The sequence below is a fragment of the Lepidothrix coronata genome, unplaced genomic scaffold, assembly GCF_001604755.1.
Source record: "Lepidothrix coronata isolate B3197 unplaced genomic scaffold, Lepidothrix_coronata-1.0 Scaffold64, whole genome shotgun sequence".
Classification (NCBI taxonomy): domain Eukaryota; kingdom Metazoa; phylum Chordata; class Aves; order Passeriformes; family Pipridae; genus Lepidothrix; species Lepidothrix coronata.
In genome coordinates this window covers 1,846,331-1,870,820 of record NW_016690244.1, presented here as the reverse complement: position 1 = coordinate 1,870,820, position 24,490 = coordinate 1,846,331, and the positions used below count along the sequence as shown (strand labels likewise).

General features: G+C 39.9%; 1 protein-coding gene across 5 annotated transcripts in view; it reads right to left on the bottom strand.

The window, feature by feature from the left end:
• The window catches only part of RBMS3 (RNA binding motif single stranded interacting protein 3), a 711,089-nt gene that overhangs the window by 418,436 nt on the left and 268,163 nt on the right, over positions 1–24,490 (bottom strand). For 2 of the 5 annotated variants that reach the window (XM_017817958.1, XM_017817962.1), the window contains exon 1: positions 23,887–24,405. The exons of the other annotated variants lie outside the window; for them this stretch is intronic. In XM_017817958.1, the coding sequence (XP_017673447.1) occupies positions 23,887–23,961 (75 nt within the window). In that variant the 5' untranslated portion in view covers positions 23,962–24,405. Of the gene's footprint in view, positions 1–23,886; positions 24,406–24,490 lie in introns of those variants that run through there. 5 annotated transcript variants of the gene reach the window in all.

Here is a 24,490-nt window from a genome sequence, read left to right as displayed (position 1 = left end):
CCACACTAAGTTGTTGTGCCTATGATTACAGTACTCTATTTACTGGATTCTGCTACTTATATTCTTCCTTTGAGTCACAAATATGGCTGTGTTGGTTCAGATAATTAGCCCATCTAGCCCCAACTTCTGTCTTCAACAATAACCAGAAGTAGATAGCAAAAGGAGAGCACAGGATCAGAGGAAACATGCAAATAACTATCCTTGACCACACTCCCAGCCTCTAACAACTTGAGCGTTTCGCACTTCATAGACAGTTTTTGGAGACAATACCTCAGAAGATTTCTATGCAATGAAATTACCCATTCTCATCTGGAACCCATGTGAACTTTTAGCATGCCAATACTGTGTGGCAAAACATGCTTTTTTTTCCTTAAGTGGTGCTCACATCCCTAACTCTAAGATTCAAAGTCTGGTTCTCAAGCCATGCAACTTCCCAAGCTGACCCATCTCTATGGCTCCAAATGGTCTTAAAGTTTTACCCCCATTCACCCAGTCAAAAGTTGTCCTTGTCTACAATCATCTCATCATGACCTAATTTTCAAGTATCTCCGTCCTCCCATTCCACTAAATATTCAGCCAATACCATCAAGAATAATGCCAACATAGGCCAAAAGAGCAAAATTGGCAGGGAAGAAAATCCTCTTTGAACAAACAGTATTGCTGGGGGTAGGAAGTAGACTGTCCATCTCTATACTTCTTGTCTCTCTTCTTGTATCAAGTCTTCAGTGGATAAGCAAGTAGGCATCGCCCTCACAACACAGGAGATGAGTACTGGCATTGTACCCTATATAACTCAGGTAGAAGGGTAAATTCATTACACTTCTAAAGTAAAACCATTCATGTCATTTTTGATAACCATGTGGTCTTGCCATCACAACACTGACAAAAACATGCAACTGCTGCTCAGGCTACCAGTTTGTCTCACCATCACTTTGAAACAACTTCTGTGACCAGTACACATCAAACATTCCTATGAGGGCAGGATTCCCAGATCGGTTTATCAGAACAGCTGTCTACACTAAACTGTCGTGCCTATGGTTACAAGAATGTGCCATGGCTAATCTGGATCTGGGTGGGATTAACTCCCTACAGCTGCTGGTGCTGAGATTTCTGGCTCTATTTAATTTGGCAAAGAACCGCACAAGAAGCTGAAAGACTCAGTCACTACAGTGAAGTTTCTGACATTTTTGTGCCTGGACCCTGGAGAACCCAAGCACTACTCCTGCCAGAAGTCAGTAAACTACTGAATTTACACAAACAGGCACGTAAACTCAGGTTGTAGTTTTGTTACCAATTTAAATTGCCCGAAGTGCAAGCTGTCTCTGCCCTCGCCTCCTCCCTTGACTGGGTATTCCTACTCGCTCTCGAGTGCCAGCACTAGTGCTTGCTTGGCCATGTGCTGAGCTGGCTCAGAGAGCCCAAGGACAAAGAAAAAGAAGAAAGCAAGCAAAAAAAGAGAGAAACCAGAATGCCCTAGCTTTCCGCTAGATCTGCTCCCTAGCCTGATTCACCTGGTAGCCACACAAAAGCAAATGCCTGCAGCAGGGAAGGAGCAGCTTCCAGCAAGGACAGAATTACCTCCCAGCACTAGGACTGAATTAAATAACCACGAAACAGCAGCATGGTAGGGCTGTGCTTGCCTTCTACAGAGTTCAGTGGTGTTGCAGCAAAGGGAGGGAACAGGTCTGTTTGTCCGCAGCACTGCATAGATCACGATCCTGCCATGACTCTGGACAGTCACTTCTTAAGATGATTTAAATATCTATAAACATTGTCTGTTCAAGATTAAACAAATTAGTTGGTCTGACAGTGCACATTTACTAATTACTTCACCAGCCTTTGGATAGTTTATCCAAGCCATTAAGCCTGCCTCAGCTTTCCTAATACAGAACACACTTGAGTAACAATGTGCTGTTCAGAGCCCAACCTAATTTCACAAGAACTACACAACCTGCCATTTTCATCTCTGCTGGGTCAAAAAAAGGACTACCCAGCACTCCTTTATCTCAGCCCCTGGAGAAACACGAGAGTCTATGTAAACTTAGGACAGAGTACCCTATTCTCCACAAGACTTGATCTTTCCCTATTAACATTAAATAGGATTATCAGGGAGGGACGGGAGACTTACACCGGCCATGCCTGCTCTCTGTTTGGGAAGCTTAGGTTGCTGGAAATGCCTACATGGTGTGTATCTGCAGCTAATTAGTGGTAAAAGGCACCTCCTGTGGAGTCTATCAAAGCCATCCTACCCCTACCAGGGTTGCTGCGCAGAGATCTGAAGCTCCACCTTCCATCTAGAGGGAGGCAGGGATTCCCCACACCACACAACACAGTAAAGAATCAAATCCAGGAATCAAACTCAGATATCTCACTCATGAGATCACTAAGACTGGCAGAAACATCGATTTTAATCAAAATCAAATAAAAAGTGAGCCACTGAACCTTCAGAGAGCTGCCACAAGCAAAGTATGTACAGCTTCACTTTAAAAGACAATAACAACAAAAATATCCTAGCTGCATCTGTGCTAAAATACATTTGACATCGACCATGTTAGCCATCCCACTTGACTTATTCCCACTGGCATGTGGCTTCAAATTTCATCCCTTTATACAGTAATGCCTCAGAGGATTTTCCTCAAGAGAGAGCTGACATGACTGCACCAACCTTCCCCCAAGGGTTCTTCCCTATGGAAAAAAAGCTTTTATTTGCAGCAAGTGCTCTACAGCACTTTCTCCATTCGAGGCTGCACAGAAAGAAGGCTGAATCCCTGCATCTCTGTGCAACCAGGACCAACTACACCTGCTCAGCCCTGCAGAGGGAAGGAATCTTGTCCTTTTTCTACTGATATAGTCATTCCTGTCACCAGGATCTTGGATCCAGTGTCTTCACCAACAAGAGATCAAGCCTACAGATTTGCATATTCTCAAACATTTGGTGCCTTTAGTATGCCTCCATTTACACCTTTGATTTCTCAGGTGATGTCCTCACCAGGAAACTTAACAAAGGATTGTATGGGATATGGCCAGAAATGTTCCATCACACAGCCCCTTCAAAACTTCCATAATAAGAGTCATATATGCCTCCTATTAACAAAGGACTTTTTGGAGCTGAAATCAGAGACAATCTGTAAGATACTGCAAGTGAAGCTGATGAAGTAATTTTTAGGACTAAATGGAGATTTAAGAGTCTTTAGATGACGAAGAAAGAGCCATGATATCCACAGTTAAATACTACAACATACATTTTCAGGCCTGTCAAACAGCACTTTCTTTTTTTTTTTTTTTAACCCCCTCCTTTTCACCTAAAGCATCCATCTGCACATAAAAAAAAATTCTACCCCACGTGCACTCAATATATTCCACTAAGCAAAAATAACAGAAAAAGTAGAGAAAGAAAGTATAAAACAGCCCCTCAAAGATGTAGTAGCAACACCAATTCACCTTCAAAACTGGCCTTTTCCTTTTAGTAAGGGAGTTTCACCCTTGTTATAGAAACAGGGACAATTATGTTCTCCAATCTTTAAGGAGGGTGGCTGAAAATCATTAGCAACACCTGCATCTGCAAATCATTTTGTAATGCTCTGAATGAAAGATGATAATAAATTGCACTGACATTCATGGAACATTTGCAATTTCATCATTCAAGAGAACACAGGGATTCTGGAGGAGAGGTATGATAGAAAATCTTATGTGATAGGAAATAATATGGGTAGTTTGCATTTATATAGATCCCACCACCTGAGAATATTAAAAAAAAAAAAAAAAATCAGCTGTATCTCTGAACACCTTTCATAAGATTCCATGGGCTTTCTTCCTGACCTCAGATCAGAAGACACAAAATAGTGAGTTTTGCTTCAGTTCATACAGAAGGGTAAAAGGCAGAAGAAGAAACCAGTCAGGAATTCCTGGTTCTACCTACCCCACAGCTTCTTAAATGCTTAAGTGCTGATATCAGAAAAAAAAATTCTCTAAAACATAATGAAGTGGCACAGAAATATTTATCAACACTGCAATCTGGGATAGAGTGTGGCCTTTTAGCAACAGACTCTGAACCGAGAGATGAAATAAGTTGCATAGCATGTCGCTTATTCCTAAAGCAAATTCTACTGTAACTTAATTAACATACAAATACAATTTTTCTTCTATTCAACAATAAAAGGAAAAATCTATTCTATTTCCTAATAAACTAGAGTTAAAGTTTCCTTTGTTCCAGCTCTCCAAGAGTGGAAATGTACTAGTTCATTTCTTGACTTTTTCTTTTAACCTTGTTTGTTGCAGGAATTTCGAGGAGTACAAACAACCATAAATCAAAAAAAACTTCCCAAAACCATTTGGACTTAATTGTTTTCAACACAGCAGTTTATATTTCAGTATTATCATGTTTTCTAGGTCTCTTCTAATTTTCCCCAAACCTTAGAACATGGTTCGCTGGGGAGCAAAGAGGAAACCAGGTGGCTTATGAATAATTAGCACTTTTTACAGTACTTCTTCACATGCATTTCTACTAGCACACTGTTCTAAATTTAATGGCATGCTGAATACTCTGAACATAAAGAGGAGTATTTACATGAAGCAGCATTCTCTGTCTTGGTTGATTTACTGTTGGTAGAAAGAACTCATTAGCTGTCAGGCCAGTTGCTGAAAAGACCATAATGCCAATGCACAAAGTTGACATAATGAAAATAAAGGAAAGAATCTGGGCCAAATTCAGAGGCAATCTGTAAGGTAATGTAATTTATACCCACTTATGTTCACTCAGATTCCCTTAGAACTTGTTCTACCCAATCTATTGATGAATGAGGGAATCTAAATTGATGTAATTTATATACCAAAGAGTCAGAAATGCTATAAGGCCTGAAAGTCAGGGGCACTTAAAGTCATGCTTTTCTACATAGTGTTCACTTTGTTAATCTGTCCTGAATTCTCCCTCCTTTTAGTGTTTCAGCCTGTGACTTATGTCATCAAGAATCCCTGAAATGCAATGGGCCAAGTGAAAGGCAGGGTATAAGTAAATGAGCACGATTTGAAGGAAAAGGAAAATCTAAGTTGATATGACACAGAAGCTAGGGAAGCCAGGTGCCTCTGGTAGGCACATCTACTTTCCCCATTGCTTGGATTCAATTTGAGATTTGGCTCTGCATATCCTCCATTACCACTAGCAGTTGAATTTGTTACTCAAAAAATACAAGCAGCCACAGCTCACAGACCCTCATTTTAGGACCAGGAAGAACATTATGATGACCTAGTCTGACCTTCTGCATAACAGAAGCCATCAAATAGCACCCAGAAACCCCTGGACTGAACACAGCAAGGACGGGGGAGAAAGACTCAGTGTCGATCTAAAGACTTCAAGTGATAGGGGAATCTGCTTCATCCCTCAGCAATATGTTCCAGCAGTAAATTACCATTGCCTTTCAGAACACACACTGTGTTACCTCTTGAATTTTACCAGCTTCAACTTTCAGCCATTGGCTCTTTCTTTGTTGTACTAGACTAGATAAACCTCTTTATGTATTTCTTACAGACTATACATTTGATTGCCTCTCACCCTTCAGTTCAGTGTTTCACATTCTATAGATCCAGAATCAAGAGAACCTAAACTTTGTAATCAAAATAGTTTCAGAATGAGTTGAGCTTGCACTGAAGAGTACTTATATATGCTATCCTGACAAAAGCTTTTTCATTTGGAAGAAGGAACAGGACAGTTGGAATCTGGTGAACATAGCCACATCCTTCAGTATCTGAGCACTCCAGAATACTATCAATTGAAGTGTTCACCATCTCTGCTGGGCTATCTGAACATACTGGGAGGAAGGGAAAGAGAGCAGGGTTGCAAGAAGCTTGACTATTAAGCCACTACTCTTCAGTTCCTTCTAAAGGTCTCTGACAGACATCTATTCTGCTGTTCCACTCTAAGCAAACACTCCATCACACAGGAAAATTCAGATTTTATCATCATCTGCTAATATACAGAGATATGTGGTCAGCTGTAACTCCAGTGGCAATGATATATGGTCATATTTTCTGGTTTCCTGTTGAACTACAAAATACTGTGTAACAACAGGTCCTCACACCTCAAGGAAAATCTCATTACAAATTCCATTACAACTTGAGGAGTTGCAGGAACATGTGATGCTCTGGAATGGCATCCTGGTCTTCTACCAAGCAGTAAATGGAATTATCCAGAACAGGATGATTTCACGTGGTTTGTGTTTTTGTTTCTAAGCCCTACGAGAAGATTCATCGGGAAGTACAATATGCCTCCGTTGTTTCTGATTTCAGAGGCTGGCATGCTAATCTGCTCTGCATAGGCGTGGTTGATGCTGCCTGTCCCAGTCAGAGATGTTAAAGGTTTATGTTCTGTACCGCTGAAAGGGCTGGAGCATAGGCTAGTCCAATTTCTCTTATGGCCAGAAATGTCTTGGATAGAAACTAGCTGGCTCTCAGCAAAGTTAATGTTTCTTTATTATCTGTCAGGATTATCTGCTGCTCATTTGGAACATCTGCTCCCCAAGAGGGAGACAGACTTCGCACAGGAGCATCAAACAGAGCCAGGAGGAAGCACATCGCTGCAGCGAACCACAAAGAGCAGCCAGCATCAAACACCAGTTCAGCGCTTCCTATCAGCTAATGGCTTTCATCCTGTGGCCTCCTTCACCTCCAGACTTGGCCTCTGTCTGCATTTACACCTTCCCAGAATAAAATCCTTGCTTCCCCCACCCACTTGGTAACCATCATTCAGCTAGTTTGTCTATGACTCATCCACTTCAAAACCCTGCTGACTCACAGTCCTCAAAAAAGAAACTTGCTCAAAGAACGTACTGAGACATGGGTACACCATCCATGCCAATGAGGAACTCATCCAAGTTAACCCGATCTCTTTACTAGTGAAAGAGAAGAAAGACGTGTTTCGTTTGTGACTATCATTTTAAAACCTAATTAGCTCACAGATATTTATAACCAAAGGATACTTTAATGGCCTGATTTCCCAAAATATTATGCTCTCAGTAGCTCTCACCAAACCTAATGGACACTCAACAGTAAAAAAATAAGATAAGGCTATACACCTTTTGAAACAAGAACATAAAGGCTGACTTCTTGGACCGCCTGGTGAAAACTGTGACTTATGTGTGTGATAATATATGTTTAACATCTTTGAAGAGCATGTGAAGTCAAAATAACAGCTGCAGGGAAAAAAAGGGTAATATAAAAAATAATTAAGACATTTCAGGTGGAGCTGTCACTCCTGAGTTGACCGTGCTCCTTCACCTTCATATATTCAAAACTAAGTTCTTACGGTGGAGGGACAACAGGTCCTCCTTGAAGCACGAAAGTTAAAGAACCAGACAAATTTCCCTTTATTTTTTCCCCCTTCACTATATAATTACTAACACACCTACCCAGGTAGGTAGCAGAACCCTCTTTAACTGAGGGTGACGGTTTCAGCAGCTTCCTCAGATACATCTCTCCATGAGGTAGGAATTCCTTGTGTCTCCTTATAACACAAGCCACTGAGAAACATCTGGTAGAAGTACTGCAAATCGACTTGATTTCACCTCTGAGGAAGGGAGCATGGTACGGATGAGTTCTCTTCTAACCTATTAGAAAATCCAGGAATTGAAAATTCACACTGCAAGATGATCCTCCCTACTCTCCCAGTTTCTCCTGAACTCCACCAGAATTTCTCCTTCTCCACAAACTGCCTACATGAAATGCAAAGCCTAGTTCAAATCCATGTCTTAATGATGATTGGTTTACCTTCAATTCTCTCTAACTATGAAATGACTACCAGTGATTTCTCAGTCAAAAGTTACCAGAGACTTCTGTCTTCACTAGGACACTATTGGAAGCCCTCAAATGTTGAGAGCAGCCCAGGTCTAGCATGGTCTAATATTTGGAGCTCACAATCATGTGAGATTAAGAAAAAAAAAAGAAAAACAACAATTAAGAAATGACGACAGGATCAGTCATCTTCTGAATTAACCAAGGACTCATTGCTACAACTAGAATTTCTTCAAAAATTTCTTACTGTTCACATCCAAGGAAGACACCCACGCATATAAACCAAGTATAAACTAAACAAGGTATTTTTCTGACAGACTGAAAAGAATGAGAGAAAACAATGTTATTTTTATTTCTCTTTGAAATTATTGGGAAGAGCCAGGTACTGTGTTTAAACAGACTATATGGCTGGATAGATAGATTAGCTGCATAGGACTAATATTGAAATCGTTCAGAGGCGAATATCTAAACCATTTAGTAAGTCCTCTCACTGTAATCTTTCTAATTTTAAGAACTTTTCCCTATCTACTAATTTAAATATTTTCTCTTACTAGAATCTTTTTACAAGATAAAAGATTGTATCTAACAATTAACATGAACTGATACAGATCTGGTACACATCACCTGTAAAACCGCAAATATTATTTGAATGTTTTTCAAGCAACTTAGATAACATTGAGCAAAAAAAAAGAAAACCTCTCTAACATTAGATATTTGATAACTTGTCCCTTATCTGCTCGATGTGACATTTAGGAAAACACATTTTTAAAAGTCAGTGATGTATTCTGAATTTAACACTGGCACTTCTTGTACCCCATAATCTCAGTCAAATCATAAAAAGGAGAAGAAAAATGGGGGAAAAAAACCAATACCCACAACATCTCCAAAGGCGATAATTTTTTTAAAAAATACCATTAGAATGTAAAATTAAATAAGACTAATATTTTTTTCTAAAATCCCATCCAACGTACTTTCTCACCCCCTAAACAAAGATGTGTCAAAGATTGCACAGTTCACTGGGGACTTTGAAGTTGCCATCAATCTCTATAGAGAAAGCATTCAGATACTGCAGTGATGGGCAGCAGTATAAAATCCTAAGAGAGAGAGAAAAATAGATAAAATGCCCTCAGGAACAAGTTTCTTTCCAAGAAAGCTTAATAGAAACTAAGGCTTAAATTGAAACAGTATTATTTTTCTACGTAGTAGCAGTTTTTCATCTTTTAACTCTCTACTGTTTGTAATACACTCGCAAAAAATTGCATTTCTATCTTAAAGGCCAAATTCTGACAGTCCTCTTCCCACTGAATAATTCCTCATCACATATGCAGTGCTGTAGTTTCAGCAGAGTTGCTCACAAGGTGATGTTCAGCTGTGAGCACACCTGGACCACAGGATGGGGCCCAAAGGGAGAACATCTCACAGGTTATCAGTCTCCCAATACAAGCACTCTATCTGTCCCAATAAATCACTCCTACCAACTACAATAGGAAGAAAATTATTACAATTAAACAAATCAGGCACAGGGTTTGTTTTTTTTTTTATCTAGTTGTCTGCTTTAGATACTACCACTATTAATGCTGAGTAAGCAACAGGCACAGCAGTACTTGGCAGTAATGTGAAACCCAAACCTAAAAATCTCAAAATACATGTCTAATTAAAAAAAGTCAATGATCATTAGCTGAGTGTTAACCCCAAAACTACAGTCTATAAACTCAAGAAATACTCAGGTCTGCAACCTATACCTAAACCTAGGGAGCCCTGGTGAGGCTTGATGGTACATCCCTAGCTTTTTAGAAGACTGCATTCTGCTTTTTTTTGTGTGTATGTGTGTGTGTGACTTTTGAGCCTTTTAGGGATACCTATTTTAGACATTCAAGCTTTTCCCTGCAATCTAGAGGGAGATTGGTACGTATACAAACACACATATTGAAAACTTAGATCCTTTTGAACTAAAATACCTTTAGGAATAATAAATTCCTGCCACCTAATATAACTAAAAGAGCTGGTAACGGACCAAAGCAGTAAGTATTTTTCAAAATGCATGTTTCATAAAAATAAACTCCACTTAACTGCTAGAGACGTTTCTGTCACATTTTTTCTGTCTAAGCAAATAATCATTTCCTGACAGTCTGTGTATCCAAAATGCTACAAGATTTTTAAAAATTAAAATGAAATAGGAGAACAAATCACATTCCTCTTCATTATTCAATCTAAATTGCCAAAGGTAAATAAACAATAAAGTTATTTAAATCATTAACAGTATGCTGCTAACAAAATGAAGAGTTATCTGCTTAGAAAGGTATTTGCTTTTGGAAATACATTCTGTCACTCCTGTAAGAAACCAAGAAATAAAAACCCAAACAAACAAACAAAAAACCAAAGAAAAACCCCAAACTTCTTCCCTTGGTCTCCCAATCCTCTTTTCTTCCCTTAAGAAAAATATAGTAAAAGTGAGAGAAGATTTCCCTGTCAGCTTGTAACTGCTATTAAAAAAAAAAAAAAAAAAAGGTAACATTTAAGCCCTAAGGAGCTTCTGGTCTTCAAAAGTGCAAAGTACATACGGTTCTAGTTGAAGTTAATAGGAGCTGCAGGTGACCAGCACTTCTGACTCTGAGGCCCCAAGCTACTGTACAGAGCACTGTCCCTTTGAAATTTCAGCCCAGCATTTATCAGCAGCCGACTTGCTGAAGTGCAAGACACATGCATCCCTTCCCCCAGAGTATTTCAAAATTTTCAAAAGCACCGAACAGTTGTGGGAAACATGGCTCTCCTGCAACATTACAGCCCTAGTGAAACAGGAAGCAAGCATGAAAAAAATACCAACTCTAATCCTCACTGAGCACAAGCCTCCAGCCATCGCACACCATGATATTTCCAGAGCTCTCATCTGCTGGGAATAGACTTCTTGTCTCACACTGACCTCAGCTGCTTTGCTCTTTTGTCCAGTACCATTACGTTCTCCATGAAGTCAGCCAGCAACGTCAGCTAAGACTTTTTTTGTTAAGTGCCAGCTTACCAACACAGGCACCTCCAGAGAGCCACACCATGGCTTCCTTCACATTGCAACACCCAAAATCTTCCAAACAGCAATGCATGGGAAACTGGCCACCAAACAGCAAAAGTGGAGAAATTAAAGCTCAGGGAAACACAAAGGTAGTTGTGACATGATTGTGTGCAACTGCAACCCTAAATATTAGGAAAGAAAAGGAAAAAAATTAACAATGCATGAACTAGGAAGGCAGAGTGACTCATTCCCAAGGTGATGGAGTAGCACATGGTATATGGGTAAACAATAAACACTAGTTCCCATCTACCATCCGGATTCGGCACTGCTTTGCAATGCAACCTCCCACCAGGAACTTTACTTCTCTCTGCTGTCGTTCCTACCCACCTTTGTGAGCTTGCCTTATTTACATTGCTCATAAACTCTTGCAGGCAGGAACTATCTCTTACCCTGGTTTTGTATGCAGCTTGGCACAACTGAACTTCACAGTCAGAGGTAGTATGCAAACAGTAAAATACCATAAAAAAAATAAAGAGGGGAAGAGTATGACTGGCTTAGGAAATACAATTGCAATATCTAGATTTAAAAAAATGTTGTCATGGTCAAATGGCAGAACAAGCATCATGACATACATATAAGCATTAGGTGAAAGAAAAATGAGAACCAGCAGAGCTCTTAAAAGGGTGAGAAAAAAAAAAAAAAAACAAGAAGAAGGGGGGAAAAATCAAAAAGAAAATCATAAAGAAGTAGATCTGCTAAATCAAAAAAGATGGACAAATTGTAGAATAAAAATAAGACTTATGGCATTTCTTCCATTCATTTCGTGCTAATGCTGCCCATGCCTCATGCCTCAGGTTTCTCAAAGTCTGTCCTTGTCACCTAAGCTTTGCCCCTCGGGCTGGTTAAAAAAAAGGCACGAATTTACCTGACAATCTAACCTGGGAGCAAATGAGAATGGGGGAAAGAGGAGGAAGGAAATAAAATCCACACATCTCTACCTCAGACTAGCTGACTAGCACAGAAAAGAAATCATCCACTGAAGGTTAAGAAATAATAAACAACTAATAATTTACTCCCTTGCTAAAAGACCAAGAGAGATGAAGCATAAACACCTACTTCATCGGCTGTTGTTGGAGCATGGCAGTCATACTTCATTCCTCAAAACACACTGCAAAATCAAAATCTACATCTTTGTGGCCATTGGCACAGTTCCTTGTTCAGTTTTAAAAACACCAATAATCAATCCTTGTTTGCAGCGTTTTCACATATTTAAAACAAAACCCTTAGGATGCAAGTTATCAGCATCAGAGATATCATCCATTTCTTCCCATCTACAAAGTACCTTTGAGCCAAACAAGCTGTGATTTTTAAAAATGCAACTATTCCAACACAACAGAGAGGGAAGCACATATGACAATGTTACAAATCAAGGTGAGAAGAATAAGAAGAGTAATGACAACAGAAAATCTCAAGTAAGTCCTGGCAAGGCACACTACATCATACATGAGAAAACCAAAGCCAGTTGGCTGTGATGAATCGGTATCTATCAACTACTATTTAGCTAACATCCACACATAAATAACGTTTTTGGTAGAATTGTGACAGTTGATCTTAATACCCTTCCCGTCAGTGCCTAACAAGGCTGGCAAGGGCCAGTGAGGCTGAGGGCTGTGCACAGGCACTATTTGAAAGTGTTTTTCCTTGTGTTACCTAGAAGAATGAAGTAGTCCTTTGAATCCTTATCCAGGTGTCTGCTAATTTTTTTGTGTCTTCTGGCAAAACGTGGGCCAAGCATTGTTTGAATCTCTACAACACTGCAAACTGGGCCCTGATCTGCCCCTCACATCACTAGTCAAAGACCAAAAACATCCTATTCACCTGGGCACCTTAGTAGGACTGTAGACAACCACCATTCCCAACACTGAAACCACAGGGAATTCCTCTTCTCCAGAAAGTGCATCCTCCCACCCTACTCCCTTTCTCCTCCTCCCCAACAGAAAACCTCAAGAGGAAGCTGTAACATTAAATCAGCTAGGTAGGTTCAGGGTCTCACTTCGGTAAGTGGTCTTGCAAAGTGCTCTGTAATTCTGGATGCCCCATCTGGGAGTCATGTTGGGTCTGGTGTCAAATGTTTTTGAGACCTCCCTCTGCTGAAGTTGTGGTCAATCAACACTTTTGGATAACCAGAGATCAACATGCCACCTTCTACAAACGTTTTGCCTTTAATTTTCCAGCTTTGCCTCCATGCTTATACCCCTCATGCACTACATTTGCTCATAAAGCAGCAACAACATTCCCGGCCTCCAGTTTCTGCTCAAAGAGAGAAGGTGTGGATGCTACACAAATTTATACCCAAACTCTTGATAAGCCGGTATAGGCCTCCCGAAAGCTGAGGCCATTATAAGCATGCAGCCATGACATGAGCAAATAAGGTGTTTAAGGCACCTCTTAGAATGGGCTCTGAAGATTAGTTAATGTTTATACAGGCCACTGAAAATTGAAATGACTGCTACATGCTAAGTATTACCATCACCAGGGATCTGTTTAAGTCAAAGCAAGGCAGACAGTGAAGGAAACAAAACTTATTTCTTCTGTCCAGCACAATTACTGCCAGACTTATGCACGCTAAAAACACCCAATAACCCATCTAACACAGTAAATTAATGTTTATGCTATTAAGTTTAGACAATCTTATGCTGAAAGCTTTTCAAACTACAGGAAATTGCATGTTGCACACGGACAACTGTATACAATTACAGTGATTTTGTTAAATGGCAGAGATATAAAGCAGAAGCTGAGTGGCCAGAAAGGCTTCTAAATCATGTAGATAACGAGTATGTCCTGGCGGGCCAGTAGTCTACAGCTTTCTCACAGATGTTTCTGGAGTCAGGAATTATATCCATAATCTCAAAATTCAAGACAACTCGGTGCATTGAGCACCTGTATCTGTGAGGCAATGACAGACACATGGGATCAGCATGTACTACTACTGCCATCTTGGAGTCACTATATATCAGCCAGATTTATTATTATCCCGTCTTGCACCACCAACTGACACCCATAGTAAAAGCAACATCAAAAAGGACATGGAAATATTTGGATCAACTCCTGTGTTTCTTTAGGATGCAAAAGCTCCAAAGAGATACAAAGAGCACAAACATGACATCCAGTGAGTGCGAGTGTGATGCTCTCCCAGGCAGAAAGCTCCCAGCTGCTGTGCTAAAGGCCACAGCAATATGTCTGCTTTATGCTTGTTTTCACGAAGGATTGTTTAACAGTACTTAGTGCAAGCTCTACATTGACACAATAAATGTCGTCTTAATACAGCCTAGGTAAAGCATTCAGCTTACCGAGCCCTGTTGCACGCTTTGTCAAACATCTGAAGGACTGCAGTGCCTCTGACTTTTTTTCTGATGTCTTTCAGGTATAGAGCAGTATTAAAGGTAGTTTTCATGAATGCAAAACCAGGCAGAGGCTTGTCTAAGAACTATCAGTGCTATTCTTTACCTTATTCATTGTATCTCCCACAGTACTTTTCACCACCAGTCTCCCTTCCACTAAACAATTTCAGAAGTGTCATTTGCACATGAAATAAGTATAATATATTATACCGTTCGGTTGTGTATGGTAGATTATCAGTTTGTGTATATCAGCTAAGCAGAACATTGACAGCTGTGTAGACATATCTCAGCTGATACTAAAAGAAATCTTGTCGGCAGCTGTGATCTTAGAGTTAAATACACTGAAAAACTTCATTAGGTTGAGAGGCTGATACGATTTTCTGGAATGAACACTAAACGAATGAGGCTGATAACGCCATCTTTGCAAAATATCCTGTTTGCTTTGTCTTTAAAGGATAATATTTTCAAGATAAAAATATCCTGACTTACAAGGATATTCCTGTTGTTTGTGTTCACAAAATCTGAATTTTATATTTTAAGCTGTGTGTTATGCTTCATTAATATGAAATCACCACCCTGCATCACAGATATATTAGCCGAGCTCCAAGTGACCTAATTCATTTTTAATATTTCATAGTTTGTTAAAAGCTGAAATTAGAGATCACTAACACGGCTTTGACACTCCCTGTCGTGAATCAAAAGATGTAGGGAAAAGGTCATGTACTTACTAACTGGCACCAAACTAAATTCATCATTATAAAATGAGAGAACAGAAATGAAGACTGCATTTCCCATTATGCTTCTCTCTTTGTAAGAGCATCCATCAACTTGCACAACACCAAAAAGCAGAATTTATTTATATGCATGTCCCCCAATAAAAGGTCAGAGAGAAGTGAGAAAGAGAATAAGGATTGCAGCCTTTGTCTAAGCAAGTAGTTCCTTTCCTTTAAAGTATATTCAGCCGCAACAGCCTTTGAAGACCAAAAGGAGAAACAATTCCCAACCACATAAAGAAACTAACAAGTCCCTTATATGGCTAAGAATTGCAATGCCATTTTTTTTTCCACAGCTGGAAAAATTAGAACAAGAGAGAAAAATAGAGCAAACTTTAAACAGGCAGCTCTCCGAGCGCCGGGGAATTCACACAGGCACATCATTCCAGCTTTAAGAACTGGCAAATACTTTCTTCTTTAAAGGGAAGGAGGACATTACACCAGGTGAGTCCCTGAAATCTAGATTTTCACTCTCCTGCTGTAACTATGGATACCTAGCTTTAAAAACCTTTTGTGATGTAGCGGTACACCAGGCTCCTTATCTCCTTATCTGGTGAAATGCCTCCATCTGAAGTTCCCTAATGTCCCTTTATCTCACCAATGCATCACCTCAAGGTTTTGCCAGCTCTGGGACTGTGCATCCGTAACAGCCTTCTGCCCTACCTACTGCATCTTCAGTCTGCCTCTCACCCTCCCATAACCCTGAGACGAGCATTGCCAGCTTCTCAACCAGGAAGGCAACCAGATTGCATCACATGTTATTCCAAATGACCAGAGAGTTTCTCACAGGCAAGACACACAGGACTTGTTGGTTGATCTAGTCCTGCCATCTCCCATTGGCATGAGGCGGAAAGGTCAGGCTCCTGTGCAGCGTCGATACTGAACTTTGAATGGCTCAGCCTGGCTGGTCTCTAAATATAGCTGGGCAGAGGAAGGGCTGTGAAAGTGGGTGGGGAAGGGAGTGGGACAGAAGCCAAATGAGCAATCAGTTAAATAAAACAACATCATGTTGGTCCACCAGTAAGATTCTCTCATTCTACTCTGCCACGTTCTGCAGCAGAGTATTTAAGTGCAGTTTCAGGATTTAGTCAATTAATGTAAACTCACAGAATAAAAACAAACTGCTGCTTGATTTATACTTGGGGAGGGGAGAATACAAATCTGTTCAAGAACTTCTCTTCTTGAATAAATTTGAATCACACAGGAGTGACATCACTTCCACAACATGACAACCCATAAATCATCATCAGCCACATGGTACATGACCATAAAACATGTGTCATGAAGACACCAATGAGAAACAAAATATCAGAGTGCTTTACATTGTAAACGTTCAACCTTATGCGTCTTCTGGTTTCTACTATGATCTATGTAAGTCAGGTGGTTTATTTCATTCATTTGCATCTGAATTAAGTCAATACAATTAACAGAGGAACCCTCATAGAAAATCTGTCCAAACAATTTCATCTGCATAAATATACCACAAATGAAGCACTTTAAATATGTAAATACTTACTTTTTAATAAACAACCATATTTGATACTGAAGTTGACTTTACAACAAATAAGTAGAGAGAGAATTTATTTCCACCACAGTTGTATACAAGCAAGCACAAAAACAAGACAAGAAAGAAAGAAACAAAGAAAAAAGGAAAGAAAGAAAAAAAAGTCTTTCAATCCAAAAAGCAAGAAAAATAATCTTTTTCTGTTATTTGACAACGTCAGATCTGAAGTCTTTCAGCTAATAAAAACTTCTAGGAGAAGAGATTAGACTTTGATGTAAACTAACAAAATATAAAAGACAGCACGATTGAGGAATTCAACAGGAGCTTCCTATCTCCAGCTACAGATAGGACGAGCAACCTTTGCTTCACTTCTCCATTTAGAAACACTGTATCCTCAGAAAAAAACTTACACAGAAAACTGACTTGCTTCAAATTTCAAAAAGAGACTACACAGTATTTTTATCTTAAGAATTGTATAAATAAAAGCAAACCCAGCTCTATGATACTTTTTGTGGATTAACAGCATTTAGTCTCCTACAGAAATTGTTAATCTTCATTAGAGGCACTGGGTTCCATGTGAGACATCTCCTATGGCAATTAGACTTCCACTTTGTATAAATCATATCTCAATTGTGGCAGAGAGCAAGACAGAAAGACAGAGTATCTGGTTTAGGTTGCTCATTCTCTAAAATTATAAATCAGGATAAATAATGTTAAATAGAAATTATAGCCACAGAAAACACAAAATGCTGTTAAGTATCAAATGAGGTATGTCCTCATCCATTTGCACAATGTAGAATTATTTTGATAGACTGTTCTTATTTCTCTTGTGACTGTATATATTTTATTTTTTTTTTAAACCTGCACGTTGTTCAGCTGTCCTGGTTTTGCCATGGTGAACAGTATGTGCTTCATGGGCCTGATTCTGTCTTGCTGAATCAATGAATCTTTTTCATTGATTTTTCAGTGAAAGCAGAATAGATCCTTCTCTCTATAACTTCTATTCTGTAATATTATTGTTAATCTGCCACAGAAAATATTGGTACTTGGTTCTGCACCAGTAGCCACCATTCTCAGGCTGATACCCTGCACGTTTAGTGTAGCTTTCTGTGTAAAAGTGTTTACTTCTAAACTTTCCTCTGTCACTCAATCTTGCCCATATGAGTGGGAAAGCAATTGCAAAACATCACTACACAAACACTCGCACTATAGGCTCTGACAATATCTGAGTAAATCGCTGTTCTCTGTCTCCCTTCTCTGCCCATCTGCAGTCTTTGGTATGGAACAACTATATCATAAAAGCTCTTATTCACACATGCTTTTGATATTACACTATTTAATCACATACAGCTGTAGCTGATGAGACTGTTACAAAACACAATTTTAATGCAGCACTGGAAGTAAGTTCTGGAGACACATTAACTATTTTCCTCTACATAAAATTTCTAGCATTAAAAGACTTTTCTTCAAGAAAAAAAATAATTAATAAAACCAGACCATTTGTTTTTTAAAAAAATCTGCTTCTCCTCCTGGACAACCCAGAATGGGGTTGTTTGCAAGCCAACTCAAAGTCCCTGCCTGGAGTACAGATAGTGACAAACCCACTTCCCCTCAACAAAACAAAACAAACAAACAAACAAAAAATTAGAAAACCCTGCTTGCAATTATATGCAAAGGGAACACTATCCAGGCTACTCGTAGCAAGACCTGAAATGAACTCAGACATTCTGCTTGGAATGCATATTTTCTTATCTGTTTTATAATTCATGGAAATTTAAGAACCAACAGTCTGATGATTTTTACCAAGATACTTGAATTAAAATGTGAATATACCATCTTGCTTGTTTTGAAAGGCCCTCATGCATTAAAAACCAAACCAGTCCATTTCTGGAGCACTGAACTTTATTTTGAAAGGGCATCTTGTATAAGGCATTCTAAATTATAACTATTAACACAGAGCACTTGCCACAGCAAGGTCTTTGTAGCCTAATCTGGCAAATGCTCACAACTTCCATCTCGTGTTATGGAAATAAAATACCTGCTTGCAAAATAAATATCCATAGAATATCATAATACATACATGTTTGAAGGAACCAAAATTTGAATTTTCCTTTTCCACAGGTTTGGTCTGGGTTTTTTGTTTGGTTGTTGAGGTTTGTTTTGTTTGGGGTTTTTGGGGAAGGTTGTGAGTGTTGGTTTCGGGGTTTTTTATGTTGTTTGTTTTTAATTTAAACAGGTTTGCATCGAGGCAACACATGAAAGGAAGATCAACCAAGAAAATCAATGCCATTTTAATACATATCAACATGTCTCTTACAACAACAAAAGTATTTTTATCCAGGCACGTAAAGATAAATGCAAAGCAAATCAGTTCATATATTTCTTTATTTTTCAGAGGAACGTAACTTTTATCTTCCTTATTGTTTAAACCAACCGGCAAATACTAGAGTTAGATATTGATATTATTATCAAAATTATAGCCAGGCTTAAATATTTTTAAATGGCATTTCAATGAATTCATATTTCTATCAGGCAGCTCTTGTAGGCATTTAAAACATGCTGCGACATACTGAATCAAACAGGGGCTAAGTGCGAACAATCTTCATTCCTAGAAATGCATTTCTCTACGTGCAAGTGTTTGCCTTTACTTTGGCACGATCACATGGGCTCCAGCTAGACTTTTGAGCTCTGGCAGTGATCCAAGCTGCAGATGGTTGGAAATGCAGCCTGAAATCAGTGTGTGGTTGATGAATTACTCCTTACACCTGACCCCTGCTTCACACCAGGCACCAAGCACAATTTGAACACTACTAGCCAGAGAAGCCCTGTCAGGCATCTCCGTATCTGGAACGCTTTCTTCAGGGCCTTCTGTATGGCCAGATGGCCAAGAGTGGGGAATGCCGTAAAGTCACTAAACAGAAACATGAGTGACAAAAGAGCACGGAATTGGTAGGTACAAGGTGAAGAGACGCAAGAGCTTTGTGCTGATTCCAAATACATGCTTTCTAAAAGAGGTTGATGGAGCAAGCAGGGAGGTATGCTCATGGCACATAACTGAAAGAGGTCCCCAATTCAGTTGTGCAAAAGGATGCCCTAAAAATGGCAAAAAGGAAACATAACACACCCCCAAATGTGTACACATAAGATTAGTATATCAAGCCTCAACTCTTCTGAGTACACCTGTTTGAATTTCCCAATTGTTTTGTCCTCAGCTGGGGTATATATCTGTCATTTCAGGAACATGCTCATTAAGCTGCTCTTGCCTATGGACCAGTCTGCACACCTTTCACATCCTCAGAGACAAGGTTTTATTCAGGCAGGTGTTGGGAAATAACACTTCTTCCTTTTGCATGTGTTCACACGTGCATCAGACATACAGAGATGAGTACAGTAAACACTGCCTCTCATTTGAGGTGTTTCAGCCACCTGACTGCATTACAGAGTCAACACCATGAGAGTTAAACTACCAGACCCAAACCATGACTAATAAGTAGGAAATATCTGGAGAATGCATGAAAGCAAACCGCACGGAAATAGCTGCTTAACTGGCATATTTTTACCCCAAGTGCAAGTACAGTGATCGTAAAACAATTCCTGTCAACAGGTAACTGTGGCACCTCCTTCTTTCTATCCAAGTGATTCAGGTTTCTTTTCAATATGACCCCAAAAATAGTTCTAATCATAAGCTGCAGAGGACAAAGATAAAACACATCATCTACTAAATTAAGGAGACTGTTTCAACTCTATTCAGTGAGATTAATATTTTCCCTCCCTTTTTCACATCCTTACATGGTATTTCACAGTGCTTATTTTTGTTTTTTGTGTGCAAAATGGTAAAGAGGAAAAAATTTGCTTGGGCAAGCAAGCAACAAAAGAAAAATTCAGACCGCAATGCAATATTTGGCATCATTATCATTTTATATGTCACAATTTGAAACATACTCCTGTAAACCAATTGTTTGAGTAGTTACACCATCAGCAAGGATGCAATTAAGGAAATTCACTTAATGTTTCAAAATCAAATAAAAAACTACTATAGATTCTCATCAGATACACATGACCCGAACCACCTCCATGCAATATTCTTTGCAACAAAAAAAAAAAGACTATACTTCATCTACAACAGTAACCCAAAACACTTATTCTGAAATAAACTCCTAGGACAACTGGACCCTATTCTTAGGATCTGCCTAAAGAAGTTCCAACGCTGTACTTTCAAATTGAAGTTGTCAGACAGTGTTACACCAAAATGAGAAAAATAAGGTTATGTCTTTCCTCACACTCAGTGCTTGTGCTTAAGAGACATAGTAAATTCCTTGCAATTGTCTCTTAAGAATTGATACCCTTCTCCCATCCCCCCTTTTCTTTCCTGGATGACAACAGCTTTTCCTAAATCTGAAATTAAAGTTTTAGCTTCAGTGGTGGCACTTGATAACGAAGGAACACAAGTAAATCGAATGAGTGCGTGCTTCATGTTCCACAAAAGGCCACAAAACACTAAAAAGTTAAAGCAATCAGACAAACATATGGAATCCATTTTTTCTATTTATAATCCCATTACCCATATAACTATTCATTTACACCATTTCTGCACAGCAACGTGCTAGCCATGTTAGAAGACACAAACACAGACTGTAGACTGAAGTCTTGCGCAGCTCCGTGCTCCCCTGCGAGAAGGACGTGATGTACAGTAACGTGGTACTTCCCAACGAAGAACCGAGACAACTTCACCAAACAAGCAAAGAAAAAGCTACACTTCACCCAAACACGCTGGGGAACATGAATTTCCAAACTTTGCCTGTTGAACATGCTGTCACTCTGCATTTCACAAGCTGTACAGAAATACCATAAGAAAGCCTAGAATTTCTTTCTTAATTACAAATGAATGCAAACCTCTCCCCCTCCCCCCCCAGCATGCATGACTATGAGCATAAAAACACATTCTTTCTGTAGAGTTGAGTCCTGTCATGCTTGGTACAAAGAGCAGTTTTTGGAAAATAAAAAGCTGAAGTTCTCAGGCTGGCTGGAATCATACAAAGGTTTATCAATATGTGTTGCTCCAATAGGCATGATAAAAGATATAGCTCTCCTCCACAACATTATGTGATTACCCAACTATTAGCTTTAGACATACAATGGATCTAACTGCTTTAAAATGTCCCAGAAGCTGACGGCTAGCTTTAGGGTAACAAAATCCAGATGCTGCCTGTCTGCACTACTTTAAAGTCTTATAGGCTATAGAAGAGAAATACTTGTGCCTATATATATATATATGCACGTGTATATGTGTTTATTATTTAGGTTTTATGTATGCACTTAACCGTAGACCAAGGAAAATACAAAAAAATAATGGTACATAAAATGTATCACCATTTGAAATTTTACCTGTCCTTATTGTAATAGTGAAAGTGTGCAAAGACAGATGCACATGACTTTTCACAGGGCTGATAATTTTATATACTGGCAATAAAAACGCATTTAATCTATTTTTTTAAAGCATTGGGTTAAAAAAAGTCATAGTGCGGAAAAGTTATTGTTACTATTTTAAGCTCAAATATAAAGGTAATTTTCTAAAAAGCTTATTTTAAAAAGTTTTTAAAAATGAGAAAAAAAAATGAAAAAAAAAAAAGGACCCTGGCAAAATGTAAGCTACGTGAGTAAAAGGCATGGAATGTCCAATATTTCTCCTCCAATACTCGAGGCTATTGTTCTTTCAAAAAAACACCATCAATTGTTTCATGTCCTTGGCTTGCCAGGTTTTGAGGAATAGCAGCAGCCTGCATCCCCCAATCCCCCAAACAGTTAAAGCTATAGGCAATATCGCAGTCAAGCTAGTGACGGGCTGCTGCTGCAACAGCAACATTACACACTAAATGGTCACAAAGGTAAAAAGCTATTTGGATTGACCTTGAAAGGAAGAGGGGGGAAAATTATAAAAATCACTCCAAAATACAAAATTACAAAAGGCTGAATTGTATACCAAAAAAAAAATCTGCATATTGCAATGGAAGAAACAGCAGAGCAAAGAATGAAAGGTAACCCTGCCATGAATTACAAGGCTGTAATCATACTGAGTGGTTCTGGCGTCATCACAACTCCAACCAGCCTGAATCACAGTTTTTACAATTAGTTAATTTATACAATACAGTAGTCGGACTATAAACATTAACGGGAAAGTAATTTTTATAAACAACAAAATATAACTTATCCTTTTGCAACCGCAGCCAGATCAACGTGCTTTAAACCAAAAGTCTGGACAAGTCAACCTCCCTTGTGTCACTTCACCACACACAGACACACACGTCAAATGCCCCATGTGTTAAATTTGCCACAGAGTTGCGACGTGTACATGCGTATGCAGTGCCATACCACATTTGTGCACTCTGCCTTGGTTTTTCCTTCCTAAAGGATGTTCGTTTACTTAGTGAAACTGTTAATCTGTGGCTGTGAGGCCACACTTCACCTTGTGAACGGGCTTGTAAAGTGCGTATTTTTTCCTTTTTTTTTTTCTCCTCCAAATACAGTGTCCTATCAAGGTTTGCAAACTTTCAGTTTAAGGCTTTCTTTTGTTACTGTCCCTTGGTCACACAGGAAATCTTTCCAGAGAGCTGACTATTATACAATGGCATTATAAAAATAAAGCTTTAATTAACTAACTCATCGCCAGGTAGCATAGGCTTCACTCAGTCTCTTTAGGACAGGCAGGCCTGCTTTCCAGTCTGCTGGCATTTTAAAAATTATTAAAAAAAAAAAAAGAAGAAAGAAAACAGAAGTGTCCGTGATGGATACGCTCTCCAAAAGTAGTTACCCTCTATTTCTAGACCTTTTAAATGCAACAGAGTACAGCCATATCATCCTGAATGTTTAATGAAATATTAAAAGCAGTGCAAGGCACTGAAACAAACTCCGTCAGATTTTCAGTCGGTTAGCTCCGAGCTCTCCTCCGAGCTCCACAGCATCTCCTCTTCAGATGATTAAAAGTTTGAGTTGTCACAGACAGCTTTTCTAACAGCAAAATGCTTTTAAGCTGCGAATAAACCGTAGAGATCACTGCAAAAGCCACCAAAAGTATTTCATGTCTGATGCTGTCCAGAGCAATCGTTATCCCATGTCATAATAAACACGCTACCTGCCCGCTGTTACGATAGCGTTAACCGCACTGTTCTCCCCAAACAATAAAAGGAATTAGCCGACGCCAGCAGCCTCCGGGGGAAAAAAATTAAAATAAATAAAGAAATAAAGGAGAAAGCAGACGGTAACCTTCCTGACTCTCTCACGCCCGCTTTCTGCCTACCAGCTCGACTCTCTGTGCACCGAACCCGAGGAAGGGACCGAAAAATCGCCAAGAGCAGAGACGAGCCCGCAATTTGCGCGGCTCCGCTCTCCATCCCCCGCCAAGCGCCCGGCCCCGCCGGTCCCTACCTTGGTTTGGAGATAGTGGGGGTAGTAGTAGGTGTACTGGGGGTACATTGGCTGCTGGTCCAGGCGTTTGCCCATGTAGCTGGAGTCCTTCTGGCTGGTGCGGGGAACTCGTTGGCAGGGTGTAGTGCCCCAGGGCCTTTCTTCCTCTCACGCCGCTATTCCTGACAGCGCGGGCGACAGAGGAGACTGCCGAGACTCCCTCGCCGTCTACCGCGCGCTACTTCCAGCACAGCCAAAAACGCGCCCGAACATATATATGTGCGTGTATGTGTGAAAGGGGTGCGTGCGGGTGTGTGTGCGGGTAGGTGGAAGCCCCCGTGCCCGGGTGCCCGCGGCGGAGCAGCCCGCCTCCCCCGCTGGCAGCAGCGTGCCTCCGGCGGTGCCCACTGCCCGGCTCGGGAGGGAAACGTCCTGCGAGAGGAGCCGGGAAGACAGTGCAACTCCAAACCTCCGCAGAGCCGCTCGCTCGCTCGCTCGCTTGCTCTCCTCGTCCTCTCCTCGGCTCGGCTCGCTCCGCTCTCGAGCCCTCCCCTCTCCTTTCGCTTCTCCACCCACCCCCCTTCCAACCAAATAAAAAAAATTTAAAAAAAAAAAAAGAAAAGAA